The sequence below is a fragment of the Rhipicephalus microplus genome, chromosome 5 (assembly GCF_043290135.1).
Source record: "Rhipicephalus microplus isolate Deutch F79 chromosome 5, USDA_Rmic, whole genome shotgun sequence".
NCBI lineage: Eukaryota > Metazoa > Arthropoda > Arachnida > Ixodida > Ixodidae > Rhipicephalus > Rhipicephalus microplus.
In genome coordinates, this window is record NC_134704.1 from 220,470,876 (window position 1) to 220,497,760 (window position 26,885).

At 44.9% G+C, this 26,885-nt stretch overlaps 1 protein-coding gene across 1 annotated transcript in view; it reads right to left on the reverse strand.

Annotated features, from left to right (window-relative positions):
* The window catches only part of LOC119173513 (uncharacterized), a 273,757-nt gene that overhangs the window by 214,655 nt on the left and 32,217 nt on the right, over positions 1–26,885 (reverse strand). Inside the window, exon 4 of the mRNA XM_037424309.2 lies at positions 12,657–12,801. Within this exon, the coding sequence (XP_037280206.1) occupies positions 12,657–12,801 (145 nt within the window). The remainder of the gene's footprint in view (positions 1–12,656; positions 12,802–26,885) is intronic.

The following is a 26,885-nucleotide window of genomic DNA, read 5'->3' on the forward strand; positions in this document are numbered from 1 at the left end:
TGGCAAATGTCGAGCGGAGATATAAGCGAAGCAAGTCTAAAAAGCATTGAACCGAAATCTCGGCTGAGTTTTGAAACGCAACCACACCAAAGCTGTCAATACATTCTTCCACGCGCTCGATTAGTTCATTTTGAGGCAAAGAATAATATAAATCTTTTATGTCAAAGGAGCAGGCGAAAAAACCTTTGTCTGGGTTACTCTTCAGGAAATCTAATATTTCCCCGAGTCCTCAAGATTCAGAGTCCTCAAGATTCTTAGGAGAGTCCTCAAGATCAGAGTCCTCAGAGTCCTCAAGATTCTTAGGAGTGAGTGGCACAGGCAGGCTCGGATGTTAAAGGACCTGCTCAAGACCTCCTTGGAAGATCCAGGAAGGACACGACATGCCACCAGGGAGTGGAAGAATCTTCTAGCGATCGTCAGCAGCGGCACGGAATTCATGTGGAAGCAGACTCTGCCAGGCTTACGTGCCAGCATCCCAAAGAAGACAGTTCCAACCACATGCAGCGTCAGAACCACCGGCCAGGTTAGTCTTCCAGACTACGTTGAAAATGCTCTTAAACTTGGACCTAAGTTCGCCGTCGAGCCACGGTTGAGTGCGCCGGAACTTTTGAGCCTTGTGCGACGGATATCAAAGTGTGCCCCGGAAGGTGAAGCGAATCGATGTATATCGGAAGGGGTTGATGTGATCTCGCGGAAGAATATTGGGGCTTCACGGGTGCCTGTAAGCCGTGTTGTGTCGTTCTTGAAGCAGAAGCGACTGTGCGTTCTGCCAGCGGATAAGGAGGGCGGATTTGTTGTCCTAGGGGAAGGTGACTATGACGAGAGAGCCTGTTCTGCAGTTGCCAAAGTTTTTAATGAGTGCAATAATGTGTCTCTTAGGAAGGTAAAACTTGAAACAAAACGTCTCTGTAAAAATTTGGGCCTCAGTAGATTGTTTCACGATATTGACGCAGCCAAGAAAGATAGCCTTGATATTATGTTTAGCGCGAAAACGCACAAGCCTGAATGGCCATTGAGGGTAATAGTTTCGGAAATAGGGTCATGGCAGAAGAACCTAGCCCTTTTCTTGCAAGAAAGGCTCGGTATTCTTAAAATTGACGACCCCTTTTTGATTAGGCATTCCGGGGAAATATTAGATTTCCTGAAGAGTAACCCAGACAAAGGTTTTTTCGCCTGCTCCTTTGACATAAAAGATTTATATTATTCTTTGCCTCAAAATGAACTAATCGAGCGCGTGGAAGAATGTATTGACAGCTTTGGTGTGGTTGCGTTTCAAAACTCAGCCGAGATTTCGGTTCAATGCTTTTTAGACTTGCTTCGCTTATATCTCCGCTCGACATTTGCCACGTGGAATGGAAAAACTTTCCTTCAGAAGCAGGGCATCTGTATCGGCTCCTGTTTGGCGCCGGTACTGAGTGACATTTTTTTGGCCCACCATGATAGAAATCTGGCACATGTCTTGTCACAGCACAGGGTGGCAAAAGTTGTGAGATACGTGGACGATTACCTTGTCTTGTTCGAGCGTGAAGAAAACGTAGCAGTAAGTCAACTCGAAGCTGTTTTTTCTGCTTGCCTTAGCCCACTCGTTATTACAGTAGAAGAGCCAACCGATAGCGTGCTGCGGTTTTTAGACATTGAATTGGAATTCAAGCAGCAGCACACGTGTTGGGAATACAAGCCCAGAGCTAATAAGCCCCTTTTGCCATACCAATCTGCTCACTCGAAGCTAGTAAAAAGAAGCATTGCCAATCTGTGTTTTGGGAACGCATTGCGGAAATCTTGCCATCATAAAATTCAGAAAAGTGTCATGAGTCAGTCGGAGAGGTTATCCGCAGCAGGTTTCCCAGAGTCGATACAGGTGTCTGTTGTCGAGGGTTTGCTTAAAAAATGCCGGTTGGACAGTCGCCCTCGGGAAGCAGACATCCAACCGGCAGTGAGTAGGAGCAGAGTTGCAGTAGTGCCGTACCTGCACAAAACTGCTCATAACCTGAAGAAAGTAGCTAGTCGAGTGGGCATTAAAGTAGTATTCTCAGCACCACAAAAGCTTGGCAGGATAAGTCGCTTGACGGACCCGCACCGCAAGCCTGCTGTCGGTTGCTCCAAGAAGCATCGCGATCATTTTGTGGCGTGTGTTGAAGGGGTAGTTTATGGGCTTCCTCTGACTTGTGGTGGTATATGTATAGGTCAGACGGGTAGATGCCTTAATGACCGTCTTCGTGAACATAAGCTCAATGTTAAAAACAAGAATAATTATGGCCATTTGTCAGTACATTGCGTGGAATGTGGTTGCACACCCTTGTACGCATCCTGCAGTGTTCTGGCGAAGCATAAAGATAAAGACGTGCGAGAGATAATTGAGGCCCATGCTATCTTTCGCAAAGGTGACGCATGTGTAAGTGCACCGTCAGTTGACTTGTTAGATCGAGAAAGGGCTTTTCTGCTGGGCTAGTGGTTAGACTGGTGGCGCCACTGTACACGGATTTATAGGTTCACGTTTCCTGAAAATAAAGATTGTTGAAGTTAGCGCATTGTGGTGTCCACTCTCTCCTGTCCCTGTCTCTTAGCGCTCAATATGTCGTCAAGCTACCACCACACATTCGCGTGCATTTGTGTTCAGATTTCTATTGCTTGAATGGCAAGTTTTTCACACGGCTTTCAATTTATTAGGGGGTCAGTGTGAAGAGACTAAAATTATGTCTGCCCTGTTCAGTACCTGGCACGACTTCAGTGCGGTGTGTTCAGTTTCATAAGAGTTTCTACTTTTACAGAGCTTTTCATCGGATGTTAACAAGGTCATATCATAAGTTCAATGACACCTTTGATTTTTTGCAGCTCCTTTGAAAGTATAATGATGCACACCAAAAAGTCTTATGTCCACTTGAACCATGCATGTTTCTTGTAGCACATGTTTCATTTCGGAGAATATCTACGCCTGACCACGGAGCGTGTTCACTGATTCGAGTGTCAATTAGGTTGTTTTGACAGCTCCCTTGGTCGTCGTCATATTACACAATACCCACTAGGATCGAGCATGTTTTTAGTTACGCCAAGATTTGCCCCTGATAGCCGCGTCAAACTTCGTGAAACCATCGAAAGTTTTATATTTACCTTGGCTCTTTTTTCAACTCGCTTTCATAGCGGCACCTCTTTATTGCGCGCGGCTCGGGTACATGCAAGAACATGATACCGTATTTACTTGCGCAATCATTAAAAGCATTGCTTATTCATTAAAAGATACGTAGCTATGTTTGTTTTATGGCAAAAAAATTGATGAACGACAAAATTGCCTTTTACTTGACAAATGTGCAGATATAAAGCACGAGAATCGAGTCGAAAAAATTTTCCCAAATTTTACCCTGCGTAATTGGAGCACCTCTAACTTCAAGCCGGATTTTCTGAAAAAAAAAAAAAGTGCACCTATTATGGAAGTAAATATGGCATTTTATGTGCCAAAACCATCATACCATTAGGAGGCACGCCGTGATTTGAGACTCCAGATTGATTCCAGTCACCTTAGGTTCTCTTTTTTTTAACGTGCACTTAAATCTATCTGAAGTGTATTTGGTGGGACAGAGGGTGCACACACAACTGACAGAGGGTGCACACACACAGAGCGTCACTTCTGTTTCATACCACCTGGCATGTTGGTATCACACCACCTGTATCATGCCGCCTGGCATGTTGGTGTTGCTTGAAATATGCAACACTAACAAGCCCTGTCGATCATTCTTGCACCAAAATCTGAGCGCACTGTAACTGCATTTCACTTTCCTGGAAATGCAGCTGGCGTATGTGGAAATCAAACTCATGACTTCGATTCTAGAATCACAACACCTCATCATGCTAACTTATCAATGGGTGTTGCTTGCAAGATTTGTATGTATAAACGCTCAGCGCGAACCCGCAGCACAAATCTGTTTACACCAAGCAGCGACGAGAAGTCTACAACCATTCGCTGAATAAAACACTTGCTGGGCTCACAGTACATTATTTTAATGTATTAAGCTAGCAAGCTCCACCTCTTTCGCACTATCAATGGTTGTCTCTGAAAGCCAGAGCCCATTCGCGAAATGTACAGTGGTTGTCTATTTGCTGTAGATTCAGTTTACAAACACGCTGTCTTTTAGTATGAGCCCGGCCATCGCGTTTCGTTCAGTTAATACAGTGGAACCCCAATTATACGAATTTAAGGGGACCACGCAAAACAGTCGTATAATCCAAGCGTTTCATAATCGAAAAACTAAGAATATAGCAATGACACTCAGCCATGGCCCAAAAAATGGGTATAGACCGCCTGCATAAGCCCACGGCATGACCTTGTGCCTCTGCTAGAAAGGTAGATTAAATTATTCTTGTCAGCGACAGCTAATAGCAGTGTAACTTAGTTGAAAGAGATGCGAGTGAATCTCTATTCTCAAGTTTAAAAAGAATATAATCCAACACGCATCTTTCTACCGATAAATAGAGTCCAAAAATTGCCTGCACGTGAAAGTGAAAATAAAATCGTGTGGCCAATAGCTTCCCATCAGAAGAGTCAGACACAGTGTCATCGTTATCACATATGGCAACCGACCACAAGTGCATAGAATGCCTTTGTGTGCGACTGAGCTATGCACGTTGCGATTTGTGGCCTTGTGAAGTGCAACTAGTGATGTCCCGCTGTTAGTATGAACGTCGACGTGAAGTGAAAGTAATCTTTCACAGTGAAAACAGCTGCATCGTGCCCTTATGTGTACACAAGACTGTGACTGCAAGTGCGATAAAGGCGGGAGATCAGCTGTATGTCTACCAGGAAATGTTTTTATGGACTGAAAACGTGGAAATATCAGCTTTTAGGCCGGCTGCAGCTACTTTGTGTGGATAAAGCTTGACTAGGTAGCGACCCCAGATACGCGCACACACAATTGCGCCGTTTGTAGAAACACATGAACTTCCAAAAGAATAAACTTTCCATTCTAAGAAGACATCCGTCTCGCTCTCTACTTTTCCAATCGTCAACCTAGGAGAACGCAAGTTTATATTTTGCACTCGTGAATACTTATTTAGTCCACGCTTGATTCGAGTAGAGGCGTTCTTTTTCCTTTTGGACGAAACCTGAATTTCGTCGTAAGATGCGAGGTCGGCGTAAAACTGCGTCGCATAACTAAGGTTTTTAATACATTATTCCTACGGGGATTTCACCGGGACCTAACCGATTCATCGTAAAATGTGGGTCGTCGCAAAACCGGGGAACATATAATCGAAGTTCCGCTGTAGCTTGCAGTTCTGTGCACGACAAAAATTTTTTAAAGTAACAACACCGCGGAGTATCTGCGAACTGCCATAATCCACTCCCGACTCCTTTGCTTTTGGCACTGCTCATATTGGAAACGGTAAAACTTGACGGGCAGTTTTCAGGTCATCGTCATGTTTAAACTTTTGTAGCAGCTCACAATGCAGCAGTAGTGCGTGCCTGCTTTCCAGAATGATGAAGGTGCGCTGCCCATAGCATGCAAATGCGAGATAAGCGCTCCAAGAAATACGTTTTCCGCGCGCGCAATAAGAAAACCCAGCAAGCGCAGCCCGTTTGAGCGTCCAGAGCTTTGGCTTCCTTCCGCTAGGGGCGGTGAACGGCGCTGCGCAAACTTGAGCCTGTCCTCCCTATATAGGTATTCTGTGGTGTCGGCACTGGACATAGCTGCGCGCAACTTCTCTTGCCAGGAGAACGCTGAAGCCGAAGTAGAAATGCTTTGCAAGCTGTGTGCGAAATTGATTGACTTGCTGCAAGGCAAATGTGTGCACATGTGCATGACCGATTACTTCAATTGATGACGGATGTCCTGTGATTTGTGAATAAATGTAAGACTTCTGAAACTTCCCCCTCGTGTGTTAGCTCAATGCACATGCACCACTGCATGGTGAGCCCTCCGTTCATTTAGCTTTCATTAATTCAAACTTCTTTTAATTCAAACAAATTCAGGCCCCTTCGAGTTCGAATTATCGTGATTCAACTATACGGGATAAATAATCTTTCTTTTTAGTGTCCCTTCAATATGGAGCTCTTACAAAGAGCTATACAAGTGCACACGCCTGTGCACTTGATTGGATGCCCTGAATATCGTTGTATGAGATTTCAACCTTAATGGCAGGGTGATGCCTTTGGAACGCGAAAATCTGGTTATCAAACCAGTACTTGAGGCCTTTTGCGGTCTATCGCCTTTTATTTTACAAAATAAACAATATGTCTTGTTTGTTGCATGTTGTTTTTGTTCCTACGTGTAATTACTCTTTGCTGCAACCGGGTACGTTTGCAAGCGGCTTTCTTTTCGGATTACAGTACATATATATGGTGTTGGCGTACGCGAGTAAACCGATGCAGAACCAACACCACTGCAATCACCATCGTTAACAGTGACATATCTCTAGCCTTCTGCTATAGTTGCGCTCATCGGAGCTTCGGTTGCGGTCCTCCCGCAGGATGAGGAATTTCATCTGCGGAAGTACTGACAGCCAATTTTTCAAAGAGGCAACGACCTGTTCGCGGGAAGGTAAAAAAGTATCTTATTAGACTTCACTGCTGTCTCTGGTAATTAAAGCATTAACTATAGTTATTTAAATACTGCCGCCATTACAGAGACTAACAATTTTAAGATTTCTGACGTCTTCAGATGCCCAACGAACCGCACACGGCCCGCGTGCCACAGCTTGCGGACCCCCGAGATAAACGGTTTGGCACAGTTTAGCGCAATTTACGTCGATTTTATCAGGTTGGCGGAGCAAATATCGTTTGGCGCACTTTGGCGCAGAAGTGGGATCCATGACTATGTCAAACACAAAAGCAAAGTATATATACAGATTACCAGAGAGCTGGTCTAGCTTATGCTGCTAATTTCATTGTTTGCAACAAACTTCACATGTGAAATAGATGAATACAAACATAAGTGAAAAATTTCTTGCACCCAATGTTTACAACTGTCATGAATTAGAATTTGATGAACAAGATATAGAAGAAAATCAATAGCATCATTGGCCAGATATATTGAATACGAACACATTGGTATCAAACTTGTTTTTGTGAGTCAATAAAAACGTGTCAAACTGCCCCATAACGCTACGTGTGCTGCCTAAAAACGTGAAACCGAGAAAAATCCATTTGAAGGTTTAGTTTCTCATATATTGATATGGTATTGCAATATAACTGTATAAATAGCATCATTATGTAGCTTTGTCCTTCAGGAACAAGATGCCATGTATGTTACAACAATGTTACAGAAACCACGAAATATTTGCTGTATTAGTATGCATAGAAACACTTCACCATTGTATATACTTCTGAGGAGTGCGGCGAGTTGGGCAGGTTGGTAACGATGCATGACTAAGAAATCTTAGCGCCACAGAACGGAAACAAAAGAAAGAAACGTAGACAACACGAGCGCTCGTGTTGTCTACGTTTCTTTCTTTTGTTTCCGTTCTGTGGCGCTAAGATTTCTTAGTCATGTATATACTTCAGCCGGCATGTGTACACTGTGCATAAAAATGGGGCGCCTATGCGGTCTGCGCTGTCGCTATTTGCACCAAGGTCAGGGTCACAAAAAAATAAAGGGGAAAAACTAAAATTACAGACAAATACAGATATATCGAACTCGAAGAGAATCGCGAGTTAGTTCGATATATAAAAAATTTGATATAATAAAATAGAGGCACCGAGAGCTTACTTGTAGCCGATCATCACCTACAATAAGTGCAATCAAAAAAGACAAATAATTCCGCAAACACGCTGCAACAGAATGATTTATTTGCATGAAAAAAAAAAAATCGCTAATCGTGGCCTGCTTCTTCGTTTTGGAAATGTTGAAGACGCTAGTCTCGATCTTTTCAAAGCTGTCCAGGTGTGACAGCCCGGTTCCCTCCATGTGGCCAATACAACGGCGAATGATGCCGAATGCCGCCGCCACATTAGTGGCAGAGTACGCATGTGTAGCCAACGCCTCGTCCGGACGATCCTCCTCGTCTCACATGAGCTGTTAGAATGGACATTGTCGGCCTGGAGCTGCCAGCCACGAAGTCGTCAACAGACACTTCGTGTAAAACTGCGGCTGGAAAGCGGGATGACAACTCGCAAAACGCATTGTCTATGCGCTCGTCGTGGTCTTCACCGGTTTCTACAAGTTCTGCCGTCTCCAAGCCTACCTTGCGGAAGCAGTTGACCACTGTGTCTGTCTTCACGTCTCGCCAAGCATTGTGCATAAGTAAAATTCACGGAGATTTCCGACCACTCCTTCGTCATCCACTGTAGGGTGTCCTGGCTGCTGACAGCTTCGCTTTCGCCAGAATTGCTTTCGCCACCGATTTTGTAGCACTGCTTAAGCCAATAAAGCCACCCTTTGTTGTCGGCGGCGTTGTTTCACCGAGTGCAGCGGAAAACCATTTGGCCTTGACAATCAGCATCGGGTCATCCACCGGAATGTTCTTTTCATCACTTCTATAAACCAAGCCTAGAGTGCATTTTCTACATTCCTGTGGGCAGAAGCGCGCACATGACAGGCTTCCGACATTCGCTGTTCCGCTGCCTTTGCCGCGATATCTCTTGTTTTTCAACAAGGTTCTCAGAGTGCTCCGTGGCATCCCAAAGCCGTCCGTGATGGTCTAACATTTCTCGCCCGTCTAAACATGCTGAATAGCCTTCAACTTCGTCACAAAGTCAAAGGTCTTGCGCTTATTGACACTGGCCATAGAAGTCGACAATTCAAGAAGTCCGCAGCTGCTATGCACACCATGCACAAAAAAAAGAAATGCTGCACATGCGGTGGTACGTAGGCGACGCATCAGCGAAAGCAACAAAGTGCTTGTGAGGCGATGGCCACCTGCGAGGGCAACAGCAAAAGGCACGAGCTGTGGTTGGCTGATCAAAACTCACAAAACAGCAACAAAAAATAAAAGGCGAAAGGAAAAGGACAACGGCTCCTTCGTGCCTGCTCTCCGAGCCGACGGGTACACAGAGAAAGCATAAGAGAGAAAGATAAACGAAAAAAAAAAGACTGCAAATTAGAGATTGTACAGTACGAGTCATCTCGCCCTCACCTTTTTTCGAGCGTTTCGGGTTTTGGCAGAGGCGTGGTGCCGCGCAGATAAAGCAGAGATCGCCAGGCGCTGCGAGTGCCAAAGTGTGCCTTCAAACTCGCACGCGGAGATGCACTGCCACGCACAGGGGGGGGGGGGGGGGGGGGGCAAGTGCCAAAGCGCACTTTCCAGCTCGCGCGGCGTTCGGTATATTCGAAGGTGGGTAAAACGACCGTTCAATATAAACGTGCGAATTTCTATACTTTTACAAATGAATTTCAAAGGGATAACTTACGAGTTTAATGTACCCGAAAATTCAATATATGTGGGTTCAATATAACCGTGTTTGACTGTACATACATGGGCGGGCTCTGTTCTTGGCTTGCACGCAAATGCATTTTACGGCAAAGCCGGCATCGGCCGCACGTCATATGTTTGGCTCGCTAAAAACGTGGCATGTGTTTCCACCTTTAGTTACTGGCGTAGCATGGCCTTGTTCACAGACCTTGTTCCGAAAATACATCATTTCTAAACAGGAATGATCTTTTTCTGGGAAAGTATAAGTACAGTTTTTGCTGTTTTTAGCATTCACTCATATGGCCTAGCTACCACCATATGAATACTGTTTACTACTTGCCGCGTCAAGTCAATCAAAAGCGAACAATCTTTGTGGACATGTCACATGACATAACATCATTTCCCATAACAAAAAGAGCCGATGTATATTGCCCTAGCTCGAAATCGAGGTACGTAGTGTGCCTCTTGAATTAAAATTATAACAGCGTTGATTTCAGTGCTGCCACTCGTGCAACGATATCGGCGCATTCCACAGCCCAAGAAGAACCAATGAAAAATACATGCTCAAATTCTGTCCCTGGGCCCCCTCCCTTGCTGGCGGGACAACAGGAGGCCAGCGCGCAGGCCGAGCACGCGCTTTGACCAATCATGTGCGTGCGAGCAACCTTTGGAAACGAAGTGGTAGCATGACAATTGTTTTAGTGCGAGAACAGAATGAGGACAGAGGTACAGGAAGAAGAATTTGTCATCGTTCTGTTCTCGCGCTATAACAATCGTCACGTCACACCAACTAGCCCAAACCGCCCCGCTTCGGGGTGGTAGCATCACTCTTGCTGCATCGGCGCCATTTTCAGAAGCAACTTCAAGACAACACCAAGATGGCAGCGTCCAGTCGCTGCATTCAGGAGTTATGAGCGCGCGAACTTCAAACATATTTAGCCAATTTTCAGTCATTTCGCCTCCACCTGGACATTGAAAATGCTGTTTTTTTATTATTTCTCAATTGAATACAGCTTTCAGGTTTCGCCGAGAGATCATTACATGTTTGAACTTCACGAACTTTTTCAAAAATCCGCTTTTTTGCGATTTTTTTGTCATTTCAGGACCTGTGTCTCACAAAGCTCTGAAGCCCCAGTAAATCTCAGACCTAGTGGTTTTCAGCCTCTTTGAGCAACAAAGGCAGTGCTTCAGTGCATTGCACCGTAACCCACTACTCACGCCGAGAAAAAACAATACTGAAACTGTAGAAAAGGATTCGTAGATAGTTTGCTGGCTAACCCATTCCAATCCGAAGCCTGTACTACTCATACCGTATTTACTCGAACAATTGTCCACTTTTTTTTTTCGAAAAAGAAAAAAAAAGGATGAAAAGTTAGAGGTGCGAGAATCACGCAGGGAAAACTTTCTGCTAAAACTTACAATGCACTAAGAAAAATATTAAAGAAAACTTAGTGGCTGCAAATTGGGGTTCCCACACCAACTAACTACAAGCTTTGAGAAGTACTAATTAAAACTTACCTTAACAATACCACCCTAGGTTCAATACAAAGCAAGATTTATTTGCACCACTAAATACACTAGCAAATAAAGTCTCGTGGCCGAACTACTCAGAGTCCGAGTCAAAACTGGAGTCGCTGATAGCAACCTCATCAGAGTCACTGCCAGCTTCGACATCGTCTCCAACACCACTGTCGTGTACCACGTCGTCTTCCATCCCGTCCAAGCGATTGGAAATCCCAGTTGTTTTGGAACTGCGGACTATGATTTCTGGGGGGACATCATGGACCATGCCTCGGTAATCCACATGCAAAGGAGCTCCACTGGCGGCTTCCTTATTTTGCCTCCAGAAGTAATTGCATGGTTGTGTTCGGCCCTAGATTCTGTACTCAGCCTCCGAACATTATCCTCGAATGCGCGCCTGGTTCAAGGAAACGTCCAGAGGCTGCAGCATCGATACCAGGCCGCCGAGAAAAACGGCCAAATCAGTCCGCAGCTCTTTCAGCTTCGTCCGAACGGAGTCGACAACATGACCGCAGAAGCTGTCGACTACCAGCAGCGACGAGTACAGAAGTGCGCCTAGGAGGCCTCCCCAAACAGTTTTCACCAAGTCGACCCTCACATCAGCAGTCCTCCACCCCTTCTCCTGCACTGTTACTTGAATACCAGGGCAAAACTTTGCTTTCAGGAGGGTACTTCTTTAAAAAATTACAAAAGGTGGCAGCTCCCGTCCGTCCACTGTAACAGCGAGCATGACTGTGCACCGCTGCTTTTCTGCACCTGTTGTCCCGTTGTGCACACTCTGCACACCTTTTTGTTCGACTGTTGGGCTGCACGGCATGTTGAAATTGAGTGGCGTTTCATTGGCATTCACAATCTGGGAGAACAAAAAGATATTTTCTTGCCGATTCCGAATCACAAACCGATGAAAATCTACAATCTTGTCTTCATATGCCGAGGGTAGCCGCTGACACAAAATCGTTCTCGTCTTCTGAGTGACAGTTCATTTCGGCACATAAAGCGTGTGGCCCATCCATTGCTCGCACAGAAATCTCACGCCGGGACGCCCTCCTCCTTGGCAATTATGCGCACCTGGTTCTTCATTAATTTGATATATACGGCACACCAGCCTGCACGGAGACCCTTGACGTAGTCGAGTATAGCCGTCTCCACCTGTGAATATTTTCCGATCTTAGGCCCACGGAAGGCCCGGCGCGTCTTTTTGGTGGCCTTCAGCTGTGCGTGCTGCCATCGCCAGTACCGGACACGAAATTCATCAACTCCAAAGTGCCTCCCGGCAGCCCTGTTGCTAGGTTCTAATACATGGTGAATGACTTTCAACTTGAAAGTCTCTGTGTAGCTTGCGTACCGACCCGTAGCGTAATCACAGAACAACGTAACACACACACACTGCATGGACTAGCACTAACACGCTGCCATGGCAAGCCAAAACGCGTACTTGCAACTTGTGGCTTCGGTTGCATTAGATTAGGGCTCCGTGCGACAGCAGTTCGCATGATGCGCTCTAGGCTGTCGCCCAGTCGTGTGCTATCATCATTAGTCGTTAGAAGCGGACAGCGTTCTAGCAGCAATTTTGGGGGGTGCGATAACTACACAAGGAAAAAAAATCATAATTTTTTTAGCAATTCGGGGGGTGCAAGAATTATGCGAGGGTGACAAATACTTGAGTAAATACGGTATTCTCATGGGGGTACACAATCACAGCGTCAGATTCTCCTCTAGGTATCATTGTATGAAACTCTATGGGTGCAGCTTTCCCACCACTGGGCACTGCAGCAGCAATCACGTGAGCAGGCACTTACTTGGGGATTTCAATGTGACGCCACTGTGTGTGACGTGGAAAGATGTCAGGAATGGGCGAGGTGGCACCGTACACCCACTTGTTGGATCGCTCACAGTCAAAATATGGTCGCGACCACTTGACAGGCCCCGGATTGTCCGACGGATCTGCATGCAGAAGTGTCCCATTGAGAACGGCGGTCACAGGCTCCATTCAAGCTTATTGATTCAGGCCTCGCTCCTCACCAGTTCCAAATATTTACTAAGAAAAAGTCAGAAGATCAAGGCACCTTCCTACAAAACAAATCTGAAAGCCTGCACCGTAAAGGTGCCCCCTTATTACACATTCATTTTTGTAAAGGTTCCACGTACCAGAAGTACAAAATAAAAAAACCCTCTTTGCAACCCGAGAATAATGATTTTTTTTACTGCAAGCCTAAAGCTACGTGCTATCCTAATGGTGTTCATACAATATGTTCAGAGGTCACTTGAAACTACCTAACACGCAGCTTGTAGATAAACTAAGAACCTTCCAAAGCCGTCAGCAGCTTGGAAATATGTATAGGGGCAGTTCTCAAAGGGGCCCTGCAACACTTTTCCAAGTAGCCATGGAATGAATTCACTAAAAGAGTTTATTACCTCTCAAATTCATAGATGCAAAAATTTTCAGAATCTGTTCAGTATGAGCGGAGCGGCTAAGATATGTCGCACACTGGAACTGCATTCTCTAGTCTCAACGAAAGTGCTGGCTCGGAGAGATGGCACATGAAAAAAAAAAAACAATTGTCATGACGCCTCGTGACCTTGATCAGTTTTCCTTTTCTTTTCTTTTTCTTCAAATACACAACTTTTCAGTGTGATCCTGCACACATGCGTGAAAAAGCCTTACACGATGACTCCACTAAGGACCAAGCATGCCACGCTCAAATCGGCTAATATCTGATACTCGGCCTGTGATGCAGTGATTTTTGAGCCAATAACATCATTTGTCAAGAGAAGAAAAAGCTATTTTAAGCTGACATTGAGAATTTATTGTAAATTCCAGGCTGCTTGCTAGGCTATAATATATGGCACGCATGTTCTTGAGAGCCTTGACGACCAGTTTTTTCTGACCATGCTTGAAAGGTGTTGCAGGATTCTTAATTTAGGGATTTTTAAGGCTGACGGTCCAAGAGTTCCAACCACAGAGTAAGATAAGGGAGGAACGCCGACTCTGCCGCCGCCCCACACTTTCGTGTGGGACACATTGTGCAACGCGTACGCAGTGGTCTAACTCATTCCTTTGCTCTTATCCTCCGCTTCTCTTCCTGCTTTAGCACATGCTTCCTCCTCTCTCGGCACGTATCACTACGTGTAGCACCACCTGTCGAGGCGCATAAAAACGATTGAACAGCTGCGCTCACAAGGGCATGCACAAACTGGAGGAAACCAGCGGCGGCATCAGCAGGGAGCAGCAAGCGTGGAGCATGTCGTCTGCTAGAAAACCATTTGCTCGGCTGCCTCAGTATGACACCAAACGAAACGTAAATATGCATTCTCTTAATGAAATGCAAAATAAATACATCGCACTGCTTTTCTTACACATATTCGAAACACTATCACAAATCTTTAGACAAAGCAGACAAAAGGTTCTGCTGAAAAAGAATGGCAAAGCAGACGTACGCTTGTTTTCCACGCCTGGACACCTGTGCGGCAGTGTTGGCCAGACATTTTCGTGTTACACCCTTTGTTTAAAATGTTTCGAATGTGCTTATTTATGCTCGAAGGGACAAGATATCTTCGTATCTGTGTGCGAAAAGGCGGGGTGACCGGACAGAGCGCAACGAAGTGTTTTGTCCCCGGCTGCATGTCTGATTATGGCAAAGGGTGAAAAAAAATTCGGCTTTTCGCGGCTCCATCTCATCCACTACTACTGGATCACTGGTGTCAAAAAGTACCTGTGAGTAAGCGACCACTGAAATCGAAAGACAAGATAAGTGCTTGACACTACGAGAAGCACTTGATAGGTACTTAAGCGAACACAAAGGAAACATTCTACTAGATGTAAAGAAAGTGCCTCGACTTTGAGAGGGAGCCATTCCTCCCATCTTTGGGGAAAGCGTGGCTCAACTCAATGATGCTGAATATCAGGAGGAACCATCAGACACCGGTGCCAAAGAGCCAGAGGACATAAATTTGTCTACAACCGCATACAGAATGGGTGCCTTTTTTTGCCCAGATAATAAAAATTTTCAGCATTGCCTATGAGGGGTCTCCTTCAGTTGGTTGCCTGGCAAGGATCTAAGAAAAGACAACAGCTTGAGTGCACCTTCTAACGAACAATGTGCGGCAGAAAGCGGCGCGAGCAGCTCTACTGCTATAAGCGACAACAGACACTCTCTGTGCCCAGGTCGAAGCTCACTTTTTACAATATTACCTCATGTATTAAGTTCATGAATACATTATATGTTTATGTGCGTTTTAATGGCATTGTATAATTTTTCGTGGTCCACGTTAAAGATGTCAGGTATTTGGCCTGTTTCCAATAAAAGAAGTAAAATGATACGCTGGGTTATATTTTCTCATAACGCCGATCCGCAAACTGCAACAGTCCTGCTCTTTAAAGGAAAGAATTGGGAGGATACATAAGGCATGCGCAAAGCAGGCGACAAAACGAATAGATGAGCAGACCCATGAACGCAGCCAAACGCGCGTCCATGCCATTGCTATAGCAACGATCCTCCACCACTTTACTCCATTTGTAGCACCACCTGGCAGACGAACCACGAAGCATGAAGGGGCGTTACAAAATGTGTACCTTCCGGACAAGCAGTCGGTGCTCCTCTTATTTCTTACTCCGTGGTTTCTAGCCCATTTACCACCATACTGGAAGGTACGAAACTGAGCATGTATGATGGGTTATTTTCACTGAACAAGTGCACTGTTATCCAGTCTGCTCAACACAAGGACATTCTTGCGCTGCAACACAAAGGGCATGAAGACATTTGCTGCTGGGAAGAATGCATCAGAGAGCTTGGTTGGTGGCCTCTGCAACCAATGCATTCCGATCCCACTGATACTAATGCCAACACTGAGGAGACTATTCGCAATGCTCATAGACTGTCACGCCGCCAAGTGGAATTCAGGAGCAACACTCTCTTGTTCGGCGGTGCTAGCCTCAGTGTTAACATGTTAGCAAGAAACGAACACAAACCACTTTGTATGTTGTGTGCATCAGTGAATATACCAGACCGTCCGTGACACGATAGATCCGATTCATTCTTTCGAGAGGCAAAGTTTTCGCGGAAATACGCGGCAACTCGCCCTTTCGATTATAGCCCGCAGAGTACACATATCAGCTTCGCAAGAATTTTCTGCAGCCACGTTGGATAGTTAAATGTTATTGTCTAACTTTTGTAGCTGAAACTCACCTTGTTTTACGTGCGTATAGCATTCGTCAATGCTTTTGTAGTGCATGAATCCCATAACATTCATTGCAAGCGGAAAGTAGCGCAGGCTCACAATTAGCGCTTCCAAACCTTGGCCTACGCTGTGCCCCTTGTTTTTTACACTCATTGATAGATGGCAGCACAATACAAGCAATTTTTTTCTCGCCTGTTATCGGAGCAAATGTTCTCCGCATCCCCAGATAAACGTAGTGAGTGACGCCGTGTTAGGACGGTGCAATGATGCCTTGTTGGTGCTATCGAAGACGTTCGGCGGAGAGAATTCCTCAGATTACTTTCAGCAGTGATGTTCAAAGAAAGCGCCTTGACGTCGAGGATTTTTCACTGGACGTAGATGGTTGTCAATGCGCTGAGAGTAACAGCGACGATGAACGATCAGCTGCTAGCTCACGAACAGCGAGTCGCACTTCCCGTCCCGTCGTGCGTTAATGTTTTTTTTCACGCTCGTAAGTCGCTTTGATTGTATTTATTGTATGATATTCTTCAGTGAGCTTGAAATAAAAAAGAAAACATGGTTTTTCTTGTGCATCGCATGCAGCTCAATTACAGCGAATATTACAAAATGCCGCATACCGCCAACCAGTGAAGCGAAATGGTTAGAGCAATGAAATATGCAGTTACGACTACAGTCCTCGCTAACTTCTCCTGCACTTCACCAGTGCCGTCCGAACGACGTTGTTGTTCAACAAATTTTCAAAATTCTGACGTTGAAAAAAGCATATGCATGTATTCGTTTATATATCCTTGTTTTGATCACGCTGATAGAACCTGCAACATCCGAGTACAGCAAATTGCGCACTGTTGGAGTCTGATCATGGCTGTGACACAAGCCCTACTTAATGGGAAGTTAAATGCTTGTGTTCTACTGAAGAAGCAGCTACATGATGCTTACAGCCCAAGTTATGACGACAGTGTAATATGCTTGCAAAACATCGCAACAGTAAACATTCGGTCCGCTACTCTCTAGTGGCCAACTATTACGACAAATTCGCCAGGTAGGCTCGGCACAAATCATCTCGAAGTGCCGTTCAGTTGATACGCGAGTTCTAGTTGACGCAGTTTTCTATAGCTCGCACAGGATTGTGCAAAGCATTGTTGATACACGGACGATCAGCTGACACCACCACCCTTCGCACTGCGGCAAGAAATGAGGTAGCGACGACTGAAAATAGCGCTAAAAAACGAGGACACAAGAAGAGGACACACAGCACAGGCGCTAACTTCCAACATAATATTTATTACCACCGCACGCTCGCCTATATCACAAAAAAAATATCACATGACATGAAAGATGCGCACAAAAAATTAATTTCTTAGAAAATACAATTCTTTATCACTAAGCGTAAGAGAGGGAGTGCTGACGCACTTAGACCCCAGTGAAGCGATAGCCTCAGCCTCAATAATCTCTCTAGTAAGCTTATCGAACATTCTCTTGATAACTGTGCATGCATTGAATATCGGCGCGCAGCCGCAGGATTCACAATGTATGGCCAACCAACTCCCCTGGCCGTTTTTCACATTATTACAATGTTCTCTTAATCGATCATTAAGGCAACGGCCCATCTGTCCAATGTACTCTTTACCACAAGAAAGCGGGATGCGATAAACAACGCATATGATGCAGGGGACATAAACAGTTCGATGCTTCTTACTACACCCTTTGGGTTTTTTGTCACGGTTATGAAGGCCACAAAGGCTGACCAACTTCTTGGGAGCCGAAAAGACAACCCTAACTTCAGAGCGCTTAGCTAATTTCTTTAGGTTGTGCGATATCTTGTGAAAGTACGGTATGACCACTAGGTGCTTCGGTTTCTCGGCATCACGACTCGCTGTACATCCTGGGTTGCGAAGTGTATGAAGCAAGCCTTCTGCAACTGAAGTTTGGACGTGCATAGGATAACCTGCTTTCAACAAACGGTCTGACTGATTATGAAAACTATTGGCGATTTCGTGCTCACAAGATTTGCTTAAAGCATGACGAAAACAATGACTGATGATGCCTCTTTTCACTAGTTTAGAGTGAGCTGATTGGTAAGGAAGGACCGGTTTTTTCGTACGTGGTTGGTAAGCCCAACATATGCGGTTAGGATGAAAGGTGAAGAGGACATCGAGGAATTTTATGGCATTGCTCTCAGGCAGTTCGTGTGTGAGAGTCAAGGGTTTAAAACACTCCGAAAAATGTGAAATTATTTTTGCCAAACCTGCCTCGTCCGCTACCGTGTCATTAGTTAATAAAATAAGATAGTCATCGACATACCGGAACACTTTTTTTATCTTCAAATTATCAAGATGTAGGTAAATCGATCTGTCAATTCTACTTAAAAATATGTCGCTTAAAATGGGCGCAATGCAAGACCCGATACAGATTCCGTCATTTTGAATAAAAGGCTTGTCATCCCATTAAATGTAGGTCGTCTTGAGATAAAATGATAAAAGTTCTAAAAACCGACTTACAGGAACACCACACTCGGTTTGAAATCTAACAGAGCCAAACAAATCTATGCACTCTTCAACCGCAGGAAGCAACTGATCATGGGGAATAGAATAATAAAAATCAGTCACGTCGACTGAAAAACCATAAACATGCTCATCAACACAAGTTTTCACATAATCTATGACTTGATCAGAATTTTTTACAATGAAAGGATCATCAACGTCAAGCCGGTTCAACTGTTCTTGCAAAAAAGTAGCAATCGATTTCTGCCAAGTATCACATTCTGAAACAATTACCCTAAAAGGCATATTGCTCTTGTGAGTCTTTGCATTAAAAAACACTTTTAAAAAGTCATGCTTACTATTTGTGATGCCACCGACAACTCGAGGGAGGTCAAGGTCTTTGCATAGCTTTTTTGCTTCCAATTTAACTTTTTAAATGCGGACGTCCTCGCGAGAGGAGAAAACAGAGCTTACAGCAGTGTGAGCCTTAGAACCAAACAGTCCCAGAGTCAGGATGGCGAAGCCTCCTTCCTTATCAGCGGGAAGGACGGTAAGAGAGTGCTCCTTGAGAAAAGCCTCAACTCTCCTGAGAGGAATTTTGGATCCAGCTGGTCTGTAGCGCGAAACGGTGTCGACGCCTTCTGAGACGGAGTGTGGTTGCTCTTGTTCGGGCACATGGCGCGAAACTTGTCGCACCATGGCTAGAAGTTCCGGTGGAGACGTCTTAGGTTCCACCGCAAACTTGGGCCCGAGGCTTAAAGTCCGGAGGATGTCGGGAGGCACGGTGATCTGTTCAGGCACGTGAACTGTCGGCTTTAGGTCGGTTACTTTTTTGGCGATGCCTGTGCGTAGCACCGGCAATTGTCGAGCCCAGAGGAATTCGGTGCTTTGGTCGGCGAGGCGCTGAAATTGTCGAAGCTGCCGCATGGCCACAGTATCTTCGAGACGATCAAAAAGAAGGGCGGACAGGTATTGTTTATGTAGACGTGCTTGTCTATACCATTCTGCCTTCAAGATTTTGCACACCCTAAGCCCATGACCAACTGAGGGGGCAACGTTGCCGAAAAGGTGCTTGACTTCCTGAGGCATTATCCTGTGGCGAATGCAAAAAGCCAGGGATCGAGCTTGACAGGATGCAAGAGCGATGTAGGCGACTGTGGCACATGGGTTTGACGATGAACATAAAGAAGGGCTCGTTGTACGAGAAATAAAGTTCAACACTGTCAAAATTTGGGCTTGTTGGTGCATTGTGACGACTGAAAATAGCGCTAAAAAACGAGGACACAAGAAGAGGACACACAGCACAGGCGCTAACTTCCAACATAATATTTATTACCACCGCACGCTCGCCTATATCACAAAAAAATATCACATGACATGAAAGATGCACACAAAAAATTAATTTCTTAGAAAATACAATTCTTTATCACTAAGCGTAAGAGAGGGAGTGCTGACGCACTTAGACCCCAGTGAAGCGATAGCCTCAGCCTCAATAATCTCTCTAGTAAGCTTATCGAACATTCTCGTGATAACTGTGCATGCATTTGTGGCCTTCATAACCGAGACGAAAAAGCCAAAGGGTGTAGTAAGAAGCATCGAACTGTTTATGTCCCCTGCATCATATGCGTTGTTTATCGCATCCCGCTTTCTTGTGGTAAAGAGTACATTGGACAGACGGGCCGTTGCCTTAATGATCGATTAAGAGAACATTGTAATAATGTGAAAAACGGCCAGGGGAGTTGGTTGGCCATACATTGTAAATCCTGCGGCTGCGCGCCGATATTCAATGCATGCACAGTTATCAAGAGAATGTTCGATAAGCTTACTAGAGAGATTATTGAGGCTGAGGCTATCGCTTCACTGGGGTCTAAGTGAGTCAGCACTCCCTCTCTTACGCTTAGTGATAAAGAATTGTATTTTCTAAGAAATTAATTTTTTGTGCGCATCTTTCATGTCATGTGATATTTTTTTTGTGATATAGGCGAGCGTGCGGTGGTAATAAATATTATGTTGGAAGTTAGCGCTTGTGCTGTGTGTCCTCTTCTTGTGTCCTCGTTTTTTAGCGCTATTTTCAGTCGTCACAATGCACCAACAAGCCCAAATTTTGACAGTGTTGAAATGAGGTAGCAAACATTCAGCAGCTCCTATAGTTTAGGAAAATACTTTGGTCCAATATACATTCATTTGACGATCAAGAGTTCATCCATTGAAAATGGCACGGGGATTACGTCCGTGCGTCCTATCTTTTCCTATGCAAGTTCACGGGTTAATCATTACTCCGCAGCCATCTTGGATTGCACGGCGTGCAACCTATAGGCTGTTGGCATTGCGAATGTAAACTGCTGATAATCTGATTGTTCCACCTGGAAAGCTGCCACAATGTCCTGATCTTCTACTACTACCCCCGATTTACAGAAATTGCCACAGTAGGTGACAGCAAATCCGTCCTTGCTTCAGTCAAGAGCTGTTTGGCTCACTTTGAGATACCAGACACTGTATGGATGGACAACAGACCGCATTTTTCACCGAAGAAGTTTGCCAACTTTGAGTACATAGTGTGGACTGTCCAGGATTTGCTCATGAAAAGCTCGGATGTGTACCTCACTCTACTTGCATACCGAGAAACAAATGAAGCTTCAGACATCTGTCCAGGTCAACTACTCATGAGAAGGCTGCAAACTAGTCTTCCATATTTACCAGAATGGCATCTTCTGGCTACACCAATTTAGAATCAGAAACAAGAACAAATGCACAGCTGGAAGCAAGCTTCAGTCTTTTGGAGCAGCTTTGGGAGCAGGAATAACACAGTTTTGGAGCAGCTCTTGAACACCAAAAGGAGTGTTTAGGAGCATCAAATTTAGTTTTGGAGCATATTTCTTGGGTAATACATCACTGCATTTTCTCTTCGCTTTCTCATCAACACAAAAAATTCAGTGGTTTTTACTAAGCATTTAAAGCTGATCAAGTGACCAAAACCAGACTTACACCAAATTGATTATATATGTATATATATATGTGAGTGTGTGTGTGTGTGTGTGTGTGTGTGTGTGTGCCTGTGTGACGCTACAAAATGGAAAAATGGAGACACGTCGTGGTCGAGATGCCTTTATTCTAATGCACGCACACTTCCTCTTCGTCGGCTTCTCCTAGAATCACCTTGTTAATGCGTCACACTTCCCCCCCCCCCCCCTCGAGAAAGTCTCAGTTCAGAAGGTACAAAATAACGCCGCAGTTTGCTAACATGCACAATGTCAGAGTTTGGAACTCAATCGGAAGAAATTTTCTATCATAAATGACTTTGTTCTTATTGTGGTAGGCGATAGAATTGGTAACTGCAGTTTTTCGCGCTTCTTCGACGGTTTCTTCTCGTTGTTACAGTGCAGTAGGATAAGATGGAATTTTATACATCAGGAAAAAAGGTGCGTAGCCGGTCACTTCGTGGGGTGTTCTGTTGTATTCGTCAATTACCTCCGGAAACAGCTTAGTCCAACACTTCTGTGGTTTGTCATTGATCTTACATTTAAGTCTCGTTACGATAATCTGGTTTGTCTGCTCGTTCATGCCGTTGCGTTGTGGATGATGAGAGGAGGTGAATAGTTCGTGTACACGACTATGTTTTAAAAACTGCTTGAATTTTCCTGCGGTAAATCCTGTTCCACGATCTGAAAGGAGCTTCCGTGGTTTTCCAGAAGAAAAAATTGTTTTAAGCATGAAATGTAGGCGTCGCTGTTCTCACATTTATGAGCAAACGCCCATACGTAGCGAGTCGCATGATCAATAACCAAGGCTGCTGACCCGCAGGTCGCGGGTTCAAATCCCGGCTGCGGCGGCTGCGTTTCCGATGGAGGCGGATATGTTGTAGGCCCGTGTACTCAGACTTGGGTGCACGTTAAAAAACCCCAGGTGGTCAAAATTTCCAGAGCCCTCCACTACGGCGTCTCTCATAATCATATGGTGGTTTTGGGACGTTAAACCCCATAGATCTAATCGATCAATACCAAGTGTATAAACCTTTTTGACGAGCCATATCCAGAAAATCCTCCAATGGTGTCTATTGCAAAGAGGTTGAAGGGCTCTTCAGCTGGAGGCAGTGATTCAAGCGTCCCAAACTTTTTTGTTTTCGTCTTCTTGCATCTCTGGCATGTATCACAATGCCGAATGTAAGTGGAAACATCGGTTACCATATGCGGCCAATAATATTGCAGAGACAGGAGTGATAGCGTCTTCTTCACTCCGACATGCCCAAAATGTTGATGTGCATTCTTCAGAATGGTTGGGCGTAGTTCATGGGGCACGTATATTTTCCGTAGTCCTTTTCGACGATGATGATGTTATTTTCCAATGAATGCGTTCGTTTTGGACGCTAAATGTTTGATCGCTCGAGGTCGTCGTGTGATAGAAGGATTAACTATTGGGGCTCTGGAGAGCGCATCTGCTTCGACGTTACTTGTGCCTTTTTGATGTTTGATGTTCACATCATACATCGACAGTTTCAAAGACCACTGGAAGAGACGACCTTGAGGATTCTTAACATTCTTCAGCCACTGGAGTGCAGTGCGGTCTGTTACAACAGTGAATGACTTTCCATGAAGCCAGCAGCTGAGCAGTATCTACATTCGTTTTGCGGGGCACGCGGTTGAGGAGTTATTGTTGGCTGCTGCGGTCTGCTGAAGAGACGTGGAGCTCTTGATGCAATACTAGCGTTACGAGTAAAGAAAACTCCTCTCACCCGTTTTAAAGATGTCTCGACCCGTTGAGCAGCGGTGAGCCACTCTAATGACGAGCTGAAAGACAGTCCGGCGAGCGCCAGTTCCACATCAGGAGGAACACCATCAGTCAGTCCAGAAATGATGTGGCACTTTTTCAGGTAAGCCAAGGAACCCAGTCGCTTTTTCTCGACGTAGTAGTCCTTGATGGTTTGCCCTCCTTTCATTCGGTAGTGAATGAAGAGACGGAAGGCGTTGCCGTCAGTCGTAGCAAAGCGGGCTTGCATGTGACGCTTGATACTGTCCCAAGTTGTCTCGCCGTTGCCGAAAATCGATGTCAGGTACCACTTGAACGCTTCCCTTTCAATGTATTCGTTGAAATGACTGACCCGATCGCGGTGCGTCCACGACGTCTCGGCTGCCTTCATGTAGAAAAGAAGCCACTTGTCGATGGGGACGTCTTCTGGTGTTCCCTTGAACTTCTGTATGTAGAGCGGAGGCTTTGGCTTAGCCATGGCACGTTGATGAGGTCGATCCTGTCAGCTTGTGTGAAACTACAAAATGGAAACACGTCGTGATCCAGATGCCATGCGTTTATTCTAATGCACGCGCACTTCCTCTTCATCGGCTTCTCCTAGAATCACCTTGTTAATGCGTCACACACACACACACACACACACACACACACACACACACACACACACACACACACATATATATACATATGCAAAAAGAGTATTATGCACGTTGGTTTTGCACAGTATATTTGCTGACGTTCCGGCTGGTGGACCAGCTTTTGTCAAAACAGCAAGTACATGTCAATGTGTTTGCTTATAAATATGGTTCATATGGCATAATATAGATCAGAGACATATATCAGCGATTACAAAAATGGCATGAAGTGTTCATGGCGGTACAGTTAGATATCATGCAAAGAAACATAAATAAACATGTAGGAATATAGAACACTAATGAACAGAAATCACTTCTTCGCGCACGAAGCAGAACTCTGTAAGAACCGGAGATAGATAATCATAAAACTACAATGAAAGCATGAACATTAAAATATCAAAACACCGCGTGACATTAAAGTCAGATTGTGCATCACATACACAGCTCAGTCATTGTGATATACATAAGATGAGTAGTTAATAACCTCCGCTATACTTTCCTTGGCAAATGTCGCAATGTTCAAAACATGATTTAAACACCGCATATAACATGAACAGCAACTCAAGACTTGAGATGAACCAATATAATAAAGTTATCTTAATACGAAACCAATAGGGCTCTATAAAAATAAATGTAAAGAACTTATGTTCCAGCCATTGAAGTGCCCCAGCCGACTTGAGAACCACGAGAAATTTAGATGGGCTCGCCACGCTACTGCTAGGCAATTGAGTGATTTCTTTTTATTACGATAAAACTACATGGGCACTTGACTGCTTTTCACCGTCGCCGCCATTTTTCGCGTAAACTACAAGTTTCTACCCGTGCCTAAAATTGCGCAAGCTGGGATGGTGAGCGCTGCGCAACAAGAGATTAAAACGAGGCATCTGATCTCCGTCGCGTCGCTTGGAGGGCGCACGCGATACTACCCCACCGCGTGTTAGACCTGCCATCGAATGCTCAATACAACGTTTATAGATATTGTCAGTAGGAAAAGCTCGCTCCTGAGGCGGCACCAAATCGTATCCATTCCGAGGAGCAGCACTGTCATAGCGTTGAGATTGAGCGCGCCGCCGCCACCGGCCTCCCGCGGCAGGGCTTAATGTTCTTTTTAGTTTTTTTTTTTAGTTCGCTTGCTCAGACCACAGCAGAGGGAGCATGAAGGGAAGGTTAGATTTCGGTCATTGCTAATAGTACTTAACATGTTTCATGACAGAGCGTGCTTGAGTGAATTAGTAGTTTAACATAGTAAACATGCCTATCTGCGGCTCGCCGCGCTGGCTATGCTTTTGAGGAAAACACTTGCGATCAGCGGCACTTCTTCAAACCCTCAAAATTACCTTGCCGTTCTCAGGGCCTGAAGAGCTGCTATTCCATGAAAAGCCTTCCAGATGACAGTCAAGGCATACATTTCCAACTTTTTGAATCCGAGGACCTAATCACTTGCCTGTAGCACATCGTAAGGGAAAAACGTGAAAATCCCGTATTGTAGGTGGACACCTAAGCCCAGTGCAATTGCTCGAATTTCAGCCAAATATTCCTGCACACTTGTCTAAATCAGCAGCATTAAAGAGCAAGAGAAAACCAGTGAAACTTAGAGAAATCGCGAATTTCAAGGGCCGTGTGTCGGCAAATGGTGGCGACATGTCGGACGAGAACATGGGGAACAGCGATGTTGACGAAGCTACTGGGGTGCCCTCCGATCCAGAGTTGTGTCAAGAGGTAGCAACTTGGTTCCCTCCATTACAAAACCGACCAATGTTCTAGTCCTAGAATGCCAAACTTATCCAGGAAGAATTTTTTTTTTTTCAAATTCGCTCTTTGTGCTGCGCTGAAAGCTTCAAAGCGAAGTCAGCCTGAGGGTAGCACTATGAAACCGAGTGGGTGATTACATGCCTGCTCCTTGAAATATCGAGCCCTGCTGCTTCTTATAGGTTGATGTCAAATGTGAACATACTGCCTCTGCCGACATCATCCCGCCTTAAACAAATAAATTATCAAGGGAATGCCTTGCAAATTTGGGTTTAAAGAGGTTTCGCTCAGCAGCATTGGTTGTTGTGCTGGAAGAAGGCCGGTAATCAGTCTACTTGACGGGTAGAACCTTTTGAAAGCTGCGTTTTCATTTTCCGAATGTGGTTTTTCACTTTTTCTCCAAAACTGTGGCCCTATTAACCATCTTTCTTAAGTTTTTTAGTAGTCGAGCAAATATTTTTGTAAAACTTCATAGGTTCTATAAATTTCTCCTTTTTTTTTTCTTCTACCGAACTCACCAATTCTTCCTTCCTTGTGTTCTTCCATGGTGGGCATAAGTCTTTCTGGGAGAGCCCGAAAGTACACCTTCACACATCCCAGACCTTAAGGGCTGATGTTGCAGTTGAAATAGAAGGGAATAAGCTGCTATGACATCCCGTGCATATCTTCAGGTGATCAACATAGAGAAAAGTTGATGCCATCTGCAAGCTCGCGAGTTGCAGCTGGCTTCCCAAACCATGTTCGCTGTATGCGCACAATGGAACAGGCTTCCTCCTACAACCGAGGACAAAGGTGAAGTCTTATTTTTACCACCACAATACCTTTGTTTTGAACAATTTAAAAAAATCTTCTTCCAGGATAAGCTCGACATTCTTAAATTAGAACTTTCTTTGGTCTTGTACTGCAGGTAACCAAGTTGCTACCTCTGGACGTAACTCTGGATCGGAGGGGACGCCAGTAGCTTCATCAACATCGCTGTACTTCATATTAATGTCAGACACATCGCCACCAAGTGCCAACACATGGCCCTGTAAATTCGCGGTTTCTCTAGTTTCGGGGGTTCCCTTTCACCCTTTAATGCTGCTGATTTAGACAAGTGTGCAGGAATATTAGAAAATATTTGAAGAACCGCACCGGGCTTAAGTGCCAACCTACCACGCAGAATTTCGACAACGTTTCGGCCTACTATGTACTCGCAGCAAGCGATTAGATCCCCGGATTGGAAATGTAGGTCTTGACTGTC